This window comes from Littorina saxatilis, linkage group LG17, assembly GCF_037325665.1.
Source record: "Littorina saxatilis isolate snail1 linkage group LG17, US_GU_Lsax_2.0, whole genome shotgun sequence".
In the NCBI taxonomy this organism is placed as follows: domain Eukaryota; kingdom Metazoa; phylum Mollusca; class Gastropoda; order Littorinimorpha; family Littorinidae; genus Littorina; species Littorina saxatilis.
Window position 1 is genome coordinate 13,671,369 of NC_090261.1, and position 13,072 is coordinate 13,684,440.

A 13,072-nucleotide genomic window follows, 5' to 3' on the forward strand; every position below is an offset into this window, starting at 1 on the left:
GCAACAAGTTCGACCACTCGAAGGTCCCGCTGCATGGCCGATTGAAAAAAACCGGACAGTGAACAGCAGTTTTCTCTCACGACGAGTGCTGTCGGTTGGCTGGTTGGAATCAATACCTGTCCGCTTGTTGCGGCGTGTCACCGCCGGGGGACTGGGCCACCACGCAGACGCTGTCAACTGTCGCCAAGGCGACCACTACATCATAGTTCTGGCACTGGAGTCCCTGCTGTGTTGATGCATTTACTCCGCACGCATAATCAGTTACGCGCATGCGCAGTGCCGCGCTAGGGCTGTGAATGATAAACGAAAAATTGTTTTTACCTGTCAGGTGTAAAGGGAAGAGACAGAGACAGAGAAATAGAAAACATTGACTTTAGTGGATGTTCGAGACTTTTTTTTCGTTGAGACGGTGTTTGTGTGGACAATTTGTGAAAATAAATAAAAGCCCACCTTTCGTTGTGTTTGTGAGTGGAATGAGGGAAAAGTGTTAGAGGCGGATGTTGGAATGACATTGGACATGACGTTTCTCTTACTTCCAAAGGCGACCAGGTGGGGGACGTCTGGCACCACACTTGACTCTTGTCTGCCTTAACTCCGTGGCATGGAATAAATACCTGTCGCCATGCCCGGGGGAAGAAGAGGCCTTGTGGCCCCCCAAAACACCTTTGTGGAAAACATCATACGGCGGTCCAATGGCCAACGTAAGTAGTCATTATGCTAATTGGTGTCACCGAACATGCAGGTGACACTGAGAGTCGTGTTTGTAGAATAGATTGTCATTGTGTGTGTGTAAAGTCTCAAACACTTCAATGGTTTCAGTTTGTTGTTTATGTTTGTGATTGTTTTTCTGTTGTAACTGTTTGGTTGTAATAAGTCTGTTAACTGTCTAAATTTAAAATGTTTTGAATAGATATACGCTAGCACGTGCACACGCACCATGACACGAATACCAACAAAGAAATATACGCATGAAAACACTGTCACAGAAAAACACAGTCAGATAGAGACAAACAGACAAACAGACAAACAGAGACACACACACACACACACACATACACACACACACACACATATATATATATATATGCGCGCGCATACACAAACACACTTACGCACGCACGCACGCACACGCACAAACACAAAGACAACGTATTTAGCTGATTGTTCAACTGTCTGTCCATTTCTGGGTTCGTGTTTCAAGACGTCAGTTTGTGTACATTTGTACATTTAGTCAAGTTTTGACTAAATGTTTTAACATAGAGGGGGAATCGAGACGAGGGTCGTGGTGTATGTGTGTGTGTGTGTGTGTGTGTGTGTGTGTGTGTGTGTGTGTGTGTGTGTGTGTGTGTGTGTGTCTGTGTCTGTGTCTGTGCGTATGTGTGTGTAGAGCGATTCAGACTAAACTACTGGACCGATCTTTATGAAATTTGACATGAGAGTTCCTGGGTATGATATCCCCGGACCTTTTTTTCATTTTTTCGATAAATGACGTCATATCCGGCTTTTGTAAAAGTTGAGGCGGCACTGTCACACCCTCATTTTTCAATCAAATTGATTGAAATTTTGGCAAAGCAATCATCGACGAAGGCCGGAGTTTGGTATTGCATTTCAGCTTGGTGGCTTAAAAACTAATAAATGAGTTTGGTCATTAACAAGAAGAGCAAACGCTCGATCGAGTCACTTTCGCAGTTCTGAATATTATATGAGGCATCAGATGGACAGGAAGAAATTGCTATTCACAACACAATGAGTCACGTTCACATAAAATTTGAGCCCGGTCACTTTTATAGTTTCCGAGAAAAGCCCAACGTTAAGTTGTGTGTTGCCGAACAGAAAAGGCTAGTTATCTCCCTTGTTTTTCTGATAACGTTCGTAAAAGGCTACAGATGTAAATACTTTGATGTAAAGAATAATCCTACAAAGTTTCAATCACATCCGATGAACTTTGTCAAAGATATAAAATGTCTAATTTTTCCTTTGACGCTGACCTGTGACCTTGAAAAAGGTCAAAGGTCAACGAAACCATCGTTAAAGTGTAGAGGTCATTGGAGGTCACGACTAAACAAAATATGAGCCCGATCGCTTTGATAGTTTCCGAGAAAAGTCCAACGTTAAGGTGGTGTCTACGGACGGCCGGCCGGACGGCCGGCCGGCCGGCCGGACAGACTAACACTGACCGATTACATAGAGTCACTTTTTCTCAAGTGACTCAAAAATCGGAAACTTGTAATTAAAATTATTTTTTTATTAAACGATCCAAAAATAATTTCATCTTATTCTTCGTCATTTTCTGATTCCACAAACATATATATATGTTATATTTGGATTACAAACAAGCTCTGAAAATTAAAAAGATGAAAATTATGAATAAAATTAATTTTTCGAAATCGATTTAAAAACAATTTCATCTTATTCCTTGTCGGTCCCTGATTCCAGAAACATATAGATATGATATGTTTGGATTAAAAACAAACTCAGTAAGCTAAAAAGAATAGACATACAGAAAAGCGTGTTATCCTGCTCAGCGCGACCACTACTGCACTATTCTGCATGGCTTGTCGATTTCATTGCCTTTGCCACGAGCGGTAGACTGACGAAACTACGAGTATGTGGTCTTGGTGAAAAAAGCAGTGCGTTCAGTTTCATTCTGTGAGGTCGACAGCTTGACTAAATGTTATTTCGCCTAACGCGACTTGTTTTTCTTCTTCAGGTTATTGGTTTGCACATGTCATGTCATCAAGTCGTCTGAGTGTAGTGTGTGTGTGTGTGTGTGTGTGTGTGTGTGTGTGTGTGTGTGTGTGTGTGTGTGTGTGTGTGTGTGTGTGTGTGTCTGTGTCTGTGTGTGTAGGTGTGTTTGTGTGGGTGAAAATATAGAAGCTGTTGCTATGTTTTTACACAGTTAGTTTGAGTGGTTACCATGGGAAGACGATTGATATTAGTCGATGCATTTTTGTTGATCACTGAGCAAATGATAACACGTGGAATTCAAACTGATCAGATCAGCCTTGTGATTTTTTTAATTTTCAATTAAGTAGCAAGCCATTCACTGGCATGGATACGCGGCGCCTTTAATCCATCAATAGCATGATTATTGGTCAGTGTGATCTCAGCAAGAATACGCTCAAGCGAGAAATCCTATGCGCATATGCGTGACCGACATATCAATCAGATTAATAAATTGATCAGTAGAGGATGGTGTTCATTAGTTTAATTTCCGTCAACAAGACGCACCTTTAGCGCCGACACCGTGAATCAGCGAAACCCAGATTGTCATTGAGAACATTGCCCAAACAGTTATGACCATTTCCGTAGCTTTGCTTCATATAAAAAAAATCCAAGCAACTTCTCTGAACTCACAATTTGTTCCAGTCACACCATGTAAATTATAAATACATTTTTGTTATCACCCCCCCCCCCCCCCCCTAGAACATAAACTGACAAATCAAGTTTCAGCTGAACCAAAACCTTTGCTAGTAATGCCAGCATTAATAGAACCGAAGAACAGAACTTTGAAACGTTTAGTAATTGATACCACAACACGTGCAACAGACTTTAAGTATCATATTACATGTGAACGTCTGTCACTGCGCGATTAAGGCTTCATGCGTTGTTATTTTTAAACCCATTTTTTTTTATATCTGCATTTATAAGGCCTGGATTTTTTTGGATGTCAAGATCATTGTGTGTACCATGACGAAAAACATAATAACATAATAACAACTGATACATTACGTACATTTTGGAGATTTATTTTTACATAACCTGCGAGATAAACTGTTGTCAGCTCGGATATTTTCATCCCAACAGTTCACTTATGTGCGTGTGTGTCCCCGAAGTCTACTTTCTCTTGAGCATTAAATAAACCACGACAATGACTTGCGTTACATATTTTCCAGTTAGGTAAGTCCTATTGTAAACGTTTTTTATCCACTCCCGCGTACGTACGCCCATAGTGCATACATAAGGCAACTGTCGTCATGAAAACCTCCGACCTAACAGTTTCTGATTACTCAAAATATTGACGTAGTTTTCAAAGTGGAAGCACTGACGGTTCGAAACCGACGTTTGTCTTAAAGACTGACCGAGCTCTCTAATTGCGGAGTTCTTTCTTTGGTTTAAAAAAAAAATTATTCAAAATTCATCACATGAAACAACTGAGAGAATACAACCAGGACACGCACTCAAACAAATACTTATTTTACGTGACCAAAACAATACTAAATTACACACATTTGCATAATGGTGGACATTACAAAGATCTTTGGTTTAAACAGTGGTGTATTCAAATACAATGTATACAAAGCCATGAAATGTATGTTTTAGTAAAGGAGCACGACAAAATAAACTTATGAATGTGCTCTTAGAGACAAAATATCGAATTGGTGGACTATATACAAAGATCTTTGAAGATCTAACAAATGAAAGGCGTGACATAGTAATACACACAAATCCATAAACAGGAAGACTGCTGACGTTTTAAAATCAAGAATAAACAAGTCGCGTAAGGCGAAATTACTACATTTTGTGAAGCTGTCGAACTCACAGAATGAAACTGAACGCACTGTATTTTTTCACCAAGACAGTACAGCCGCTTCGTCAATCCCCGCGTGAAGGAAATCGCTCACCTTCCACGTGCAAAACGTAGTGATATTGACACGCCAGATTAGCGCGGTAGCGTATTGTGCTAAGAAGGAAAGCGCGCTTTTCTGTATTCTTGTTAACTTTCTGAGCTTGTTTTGAATACAACCTATCATATCTATATGTTTTTGGAATCAGGAAATGATAAAGAATAAGATGAAATTATTTTTGGATCGTTTTCTTAAATTTTAATCGTAAGACTAATTAATCTATTTTCGTTAATTATGATCACATTTTAAGAGTAAACATGACATATGTAATATTTTTAGATTCAAAATGTGATGAAGAATACGATGCAATCAATTTTAAATCTGTTTGCGAAAAATCGATTTTAATGACAACTTTAATGAGCAAACTCATTAATTAAATTTTAAGCCTTCAAGCCGAAATGCAAAACCAAAGTCCGGGCTTTGTCGAAGATTATTTGACCAAAATTTCAACCAATTTGGTTGAAAAATGAGAGCGTGACAGTGCCGCCTCAACTTTCACGAAAAGCCGGATATGACGTCATCAAAGACATTTATCAAAAAAATTTAAAAAACGTCTGGAGGTACCATACTCAGGATCTCTCATGTCAAGTTTCATGAACATTAGTCCAGTAGTTTTCTCTGAATCGCTCTACACACACACACACACACACACATACACCACGGCCCTCGTCTCGATTCCCCCCTCTACGTTAAAACACTTTAGTCAAAACTTGACTAAATGTAAAAAGACGAAAATGGTAAATTTCTGTAAAGTTTTAATTTTTAAATTAAAACGTACAAGCAACTGACCATTCTTGTTTTTTTTAATTCTCAAAAACACAGCTATCGTAAACGACACTGTAGTCGTTAAGAAAGATGTCACCGGAATTTGGACCAATGGAGATTACTCTGATTTCTGAGAGTGTAACTTTAAACACAAATTCCCGACCATGCGAGCGATCAAGTCCACCGGCCATCAAAGAGATATGTCAAAGCTTTCACACAGAATGAAAGCAACAAATACCAAAACTTAGCAGTCTGTCTTCATTCTGAACAGAGACGACTTAAAAAAAAAATTCTCTGAATTAATTCAATCATGTTAATTAACATTGGTGTCAGTTACAAAATTAAATTCAACAACAAAAAAGTCCCACTCTGCGCTGAAAGTAGCCAGGCAGTTCAACTTTGGTATATATGCAAGTGGATGAATGCTCTGATCCCATGTAAAAAGCCTGGACTTATCTGTGGTGGCTGACATGATGGGCTGCGTTACAAGGAGTGTGTACCTTTAAAGCAGTTGGGGTAATGTACGGAAACCAATGAACGCTTCTGTCGCCCCGAGAAACTGCCATACACCCCGTACACAAGGGTCAGCAGGGCCGGATCTGGGGGGGGGGGGGGGGGGGGGGTTCCTGGGTTCCGATGCACCTCTCAGAGAAAAGAAAACAAGTCGCGTAAGGCGAAATTACTACATTTAGTCAAGCTGTGGTACTCACAGAATGAAACTGTACGCACTGCATTTTTCACAATGACCGTAGTCCGCCGCTAGTGCAAAAGGCAGTGAAAGTGACGAGCCTGCACATGTTTAGCGCGGTAGCGGATGCGCTGTGCTGCATAGCACGCTTTACTGTACCTCTCTTCGTTTTAACTTTCTGAGCGTGCTTGTAATCCAAACATATCATATCAATATGTTTTTGGAATCAGGAACCGACAAGGAATAAGATGAAATTGTTTTTAAAACGATTTCGGAAATTTAATTTTAATCATAATTTTTATATTTTTAATTTTCAGAGCTTGTTTTTAATCCGAATATAGCATGTTTATATGTTTTTGGAATTAGAACATGATGAAGAATAAAATAAAAGTAATTTTGGATCGTTTTATAAAAAAAGAATTTTAATTACAATTTCAGATTTTTAATGACCAAAGTCACTAATTAATTTTTAATCCTACACGCTCAAATGCAATTCCGAAGTTCGGCCTTTGTCGAAGATTGCTTGGCCAAAATTTCTATCAATTTGATTGAAAAATGAAGGTGTGACAGTGCCGCCTCAACTTTTACAAAAAGCCGGATATGACGTCATAAAAGACATTTATAAAAAAAATGAAAAATAATCTGGGTATATCATACCCAGGAACTCTCATGTCAAATTTCATAAAGATCGGTTCAGTAATTTAGTCTGAATCGCTCTACACACACACGCGCACACACACACACACACACACACACACACACACACACACACACACACACACACACACACACACATATACACATACACCACGACCCTCGTCTCGATTCCCCCCTCTATGTTAAAACATTTAGTCATAACTTGACTAAATGTAAAAAAAAATGTCAGACTTATTTACTAGGCATATATGTCTTTGGGATTATTCCACTGAACCACTATGGTAAATGAATATCTGAAGTATTTTGTTACTGTTGTAAATGTGTAATTTTGATTGCCCCTGCACCCCAACGGGGCCTCAGCGGCCCCTGCCTTCACTTGGAACCCCCCCCCCCCCCCCCCCCTCAAACGAACTTGGTCCGGCCCTTGTCAGCTCATAACCGTGTTTGCATCGATTTGTCCGAGCTTTCGCTTATTAGTTCGATTCCCAGCAGAGCAAGGTTGGGAAGGTGTGATGTAAGTTCATACACCGGCCAAACCAAGGACTATGCTGCTTCTTTGAAGGAGAGAGCTAATTTTAGATGTCTGGGAAAGACCCCGAGCTTTAGATGACAACAACTTTTTTAAAAATCAAAACAGAGAAGAAAAAGAAAAAAAAACCTGACCACTTGGGAGACAAACAATTAAAAAGAATTTTTTTGTTAAAAGACACAACGACAGCACAAATCAGGTGTCACATTTTCGCCCACGGAGGCTTCTTCAGGACAACATTTCGGGAAGGAGAGGAAAAGAGAGGAAAGAAAGTAAACTATGGAAACCAACTTACTTTTTTTTTAAATAGCAGTGAACCAAAACTGAAAAAGAGAGGGACAAATAAAACCAAATGGTAGAGGGGAATAACTCTAGTCAAAGCTATTTGCTTTTACTTTTTATATTTAGTCAAGTTTTGTTCTTTCTTTATATTTAGTCAAGTTTTGACTAAATATTTTAACATCGAGGGGGAATCGAAACGAGGGTCGTGGTGTATGTGCGTGTGTGCGTGTGTGTGTCTGTGTGTGTGTCTGTGTGTGTGTGTGTGTAGAGCGATTCAGACTAAACTACTGGACCGATCTTTATGAAATTTGACATGAGAGTTCCTGGGTATGAAATCCCCGAACGTTTTTTTCATTTTTTTGATAAATGTCTTTGATGACGTCATATCCGGCTTTTCGTGAAAGTTGAGGCGGCACTGTCACGCCCTCATTTTTCAACCAAATTGGTTGAAATTTTGGTCAAGTACTCTTCGACGAAGCCCGGGGTTCGGTATTGCATTTCAGCTTGGTGGCTTAAAAATTAATTAATGACTTTGGTCATTAAAAATCTGAAAATTGTAAAAAAAATTAAAAATTTATAAAACGATCCAAATTTACGTTTATCTTATTCTCCATCATTTGCTGATTCCAAAAACATATCAATATGTTATATTTGGATTAAAAACAAGCTCTGAAAATTAAATATATAAAAATTATTATCAATTTTTTTTTTTCGAAATCAATTTAAAAACACTTTCATCGTATTCCTTGTCGGTTCCTGATTCCAAAAATATATAGATATGATATGTTTGGATTAAAAACACGCTCAGAAAGTTAAAACGAAGAGAGGTACAGAAAAGCGTGCTATCCTTCTTAGCGCAACGAATACCCCGCTCTTCTTGTCAATTCCACGGGCACTGCCTTTGCCACGGGCGGTGGAGTGACGATGCTACGAGTATACGGTCTTGCTGCGTTCAGTTTCATTCTGTGAGTTCGACAGCTACTTGACTAAATATTGTATTTTCGCCTTACGCGACTTGTTTTCCTTAATATTGTCCCGAAGAAGCCTCCATTGGCAAACATTTAAAACATATTTTGTTGTTGCTTTTCTTGTTCACTATAAGATTTTTTTTTAACATTGACTGAATACACTTTATTATGCACAAAAATGTTAAACCTCCTTGTGAGAGAGACATCATTCTGATAATCATCGGTCCATGCCGTATCGCCGAGGATGAGAGAGACATGTGTACGCCCTCACGGCGTTTGAGACGAACCTCGTTGTGTACATATCCTTTACCCAGAGATTGCTACAGATCTATGCTTTACCATGTCGATATGCTCTGCCAGGATTTGCTCCCTGTAAGTATCGTAATGATGAATAATGAGACCCAGAAACACGTGGCTCCGCATAGTGTTCACCTCTGGAAAGGACAGAAAGCCTTGACCCTATTCAGAGTTTCTAAAAGCACTCCCACTAATGCATTAGTGATACAATCGTTTTCACACTCCGGTATCGTACTGGTTACAATCTGAAACTGCAGCCGAACCTGTCATGGTGACCACCCCTTGATAACGGCCTCTTGTCCACAACGACCATCCCCAAAGTTCCCCGCCGATCCCCACCCCCCCCCCCCCAATATCATCCACCTTTCCGTAACGATCACCTGTCTATAACGATCTTTGTCGGTACCTTGGATGGTCGCTAAAGACAGGTTGGACTGTACCAGAAATAGATCGTGAATCGGTCAGTCCCGCCGATTTGAAATACGTGACAGAACTTGTTTGTTCCTGTTTCAAAATACAGTTATTGCAATTGCAAACGTTTTGTTTGGTGGTTGCTGTTACTGAGTGATCAGGGCTTACCAAGGAGCTATGCTTCTCACAGGTTTGGTCACATCGGTTTACAAAACACAGAGGATTGAATAACATTATTGAAGGAAATAATGGGGGGAAAAATAATCTCTCATTCTTCGTCAAGGAACACAACCACCTTCAGTGCAACAATGACATTTATACATCAGTTGTTCACACCACTGAGTGCAACCGCTGATGTGTGTAGTCATAGTCTGTCAGTTCTTCGTACAGACCTCAATTTAACTGTTCAAGTGTGAGAAGTTCACGACTTTATTCATTGTACATGTAGGCTACCATCAACACATGTGTAGCGGAACCTTCCATGAATATTTGAACTTGAAATCTTAAAAAGACTTCTCATAAATAACAGCGGAGCAGTGTGCCTGGTTCAAGTGCGAATTCTCACATAGTTCTGAACAAGTCGCGTAAGGCGAAAATACAATATTTAGTCAAGTAGCTGTCGAACTCACAGAATGAAACTGAACGCAATGCAACGCAGCAAGACCGTAGCATCGTCAGTCCACCGCGCACGGCAAAGGCAGTGACATTGACAAGAAGAGCGGGGTAGTACTTGCGCTGAGAAGGATAGCACGCTTTTCTGTACCTCTCTTCGTTTTAACTTTCTGAGCGTGTTTTTAATCCAAACATATCATATCTATATGTTTTTGGAATCAGGAACCGACAAGGAATAAGATGAAAGTGTTTTTAAATTGATTTCGAAAAAAACATTTTGATAATAATTTTTATATATTTAATTTTCAGAGCTTGTTTTTAATCCGAATATAACATATTTATATGTTTTTGGAATCAGCAAATGATGGAGAATAAGATAAACGTAAATTTGGATCGTTTTATAAATTTTTATTTTTTTTTACAATTTTCAGATTTTTAATGACCAAAGTCATTAATTAATTTTTAAGCCACCAAGCTGAAATGCAATACCGAAGTCCGGGCTTCGTCGAAGATTACTTGCCCAAAATTTCAACCAATTTGGTTGAAAAATGAGGGCGTGACAGTGCCGCCTCAACTTTCACGAAAAGCCGGATATGACGTCATCAAAGACATTTATCAAAAAAATGAAAAAAACGTATGGGGATTTCATACCCAGGAACTCTCATGTCAAATTTCATAAAGATCGGTCCAGTAGTTTAGTCTGAATCGCTCTACACACACACACACACACAGACACACAGACACACACACACACACACACACACACACACGCACATACACCACGACCCTCGTTTCGATTCCCCATCGATGTTAAAATATTTAGTCAAAACTTGACTAAATATAATTAGAAAAAACACACAGTAAACACCAAGTTCCAAAGACTTTCGGGCCACGCCCTTCTTCAGTGAAATGAATGTATTGTAAGCAAACAATGACGTAACATTCTTGATTAAAAAAAGAAAAGAAAAAATTCGTCATGTAAAACGTCACATCCAAACGTCATAAGTTTCGTTCTCTCTCTCTCTCTCTCTCTCTCTCTCTCTCTCTCTCTCTCTCTCTCTCTCTCTCTCTCTCTCTCTCTCTCTCTCTCTCTCTCTCTCTCTCTCTCTCTCTTTAGTTTAGTTCTGAAAGCACGAAGAGACAGAGGGACAGAGAGACAGAGGGACAACGAACGTTTAGCAAAAGACAAACGTCCTTTGCCACAAACGGGAAGGCTGAAAAAATAAAAATAAATAAAATAAAATAACCCGATATTTTAAATATTTTGGCGAGCACAGCCAACCATACCAATCGATCATGGCCGGTGGTTAAAAAGAAAGAGACACGCTCGAGAAGTGATCTTAACTGGAGTAAAACTGTTTAAAAAATTATGAAGCAAAGGCGAAGGCACAATTGTTTTAAAGAGAAAGAAAAGGCACACTGTCTGGAAACAAGTCCAAAAATACCCGCGTCATTGACAGAGGAAATAGCTCTAGCGTGCTGTGCTCGTGCGAACCAAGAGAGTGCCTTCGTGATGTTCCGGAGAGAAAACTTTGCATAATTAATAACGTCACAGTTAGCTGTCTCACGGTCATATTACCCAACCAGGTCATGCCGACAGATTTCACAGATATACACCATACACATAATTATCATCAAACTACGCGAGAAAATCAGTAGATGAAGTTACATAAAAAAAAAAACAGCGGTTGGTGAGAGGGAGGGGTAGGGGGGCAATTGAAAGAAAATATGGTTGTTTGCAAACACATTTGTACATGAATTAGTGTTTTGAAATATTGCAATAAACTCTACTTTTGCGTAAAATAATAGTGGATACGTTGCCATGAAACTCCATCTAGTTTAAACACAAACCACAAGTCCACGGCCCGACTGCTTCTTTGGGCGAGTGTGAATAATGTATGCGCCCTGATTCGATTATGTGTGCCAAAACGTGCAAGTCTAAATTGTCGGGCAAAACGCTTGCAAATTTGATGAGATATCGTCTCTCTAGTTTTGCCGTGCGCCTAAAGTGCTGTTCACATAGCTGACTTACAACCAGCTTTCCACCAACGTTCAAACTATTTTTGTCAGAGAGATGCTGCCCATGTGAACTGCGCTAACCCTTCTAGACCAGTCTTGATTAACGATTCTCAGCTGGCTTGCACATTCAGGCTTGTCCGGTCGCATTCGTTATTTTCCGGCTAAACCTAACCAAACCGGGAAGCGCGATGATAAAAGTCTGCCGCAAGTCGCTTGTAAATCGCTGAGGAGTCGAGCAGCGCTCAGCCGACTGAGTTTTCAAGTCCCTGCTAAATCTGAACAAAATCGGAATTACGTCGTCGGTTCAGTTCACCTAGAAGACTTTTCGCCGACTTAGTCTCCGACTCCTGAACGACTTCAAACCATCTAATGTTGGTTGAAAGTCTGCCATGTGAACGGCGCTTAACTTGTTAGCAGAGAGCTTACTAGGCTGTCCTTTCCATTCCATTTCCATGTATTTTTGGATACTTTGGGGAATGAGCATCACAACTGAAAGTGTTTACACGAGATAATTAAGGATGCGCTTTCACTTCTTATGAGTCAATGTTGAAGTGTAAAGTACCTGACCATGCAACATGGTGAAAACGACCACAGTTGTTATACAAGTACGTATCTTGAAGAAAAAAAATCCAGCTTGATTTGTTTGCCAAGTTGTGTTTTTTTTATTTACCTGGAGGTTACTATTGCAAAATATACCTGGTGGAATCTGGTTGCATCAGGATTGTTATGCCTGTCTTTACACACTCTCGACCCCCTCCCCCCCTCCCCCCACTTTCTGACCGTGCGTTCACACAAATTCAATTAAAGATTCCGTGAAACAGAAGCTGACAAAAGGACAGTAAAGGGTCAAATCGGACATTAACCTTGTTATCACTTGCAAATCTACGTGGACAAGCAAATCTGCAGGAGTGGCATTTTTCAAATAATCATGTGCCATTGTTTTACGGCGTCGCGACAACTGAGAATCGTGCAGGAAAGTGTAGCGCCTTCCAAGGTAATAATATCATCGGACACTGTCTGGACGTGAGGCTGCAGTTCAGTATAACCTTGTCAGCTGATCTCGTGTTGGCCAAGACTGAAATCGGTGCGCGTGAGACAGCATATTAGTTTTGGTGCGCTAGATATGTCTGATTCGGTTGTTTCCCGCTAATACGGTACAATCATGCTGGCTATGTTTTGGGACTGCTTCAGGTCAAAAATTGTTGCCTGTGACATA

The 13,072-nt window shown here is 39.9% G+C and overlaps 1 protein-coding gene across 1 annotated transcript in view; it reads left to right on the forward strand.

Annotated features, from left to right (window-relative positions):
* Window positions 1–298: 298 nt before the first annotated feature.
* LOC138952688 (voltage-gated delayed rectifier potassium channel KCNH1-like) overlaps window positions 299–13,072 on the forward strand; it is a 48,532-nt gene continuing 35,758 nt past the window's right edge. Inside the window, exon 1 of the mRNA XM_070324386.1 lies at window positions 299–701. Coding sequence (XP_070180487.1) covers window positions 623–701 — 79 coding nt within the window. The 5' untranslated portion in view covers window positions 299–622. The remainder of the gene's footprint in view (window positions 702–13,072) is intronic.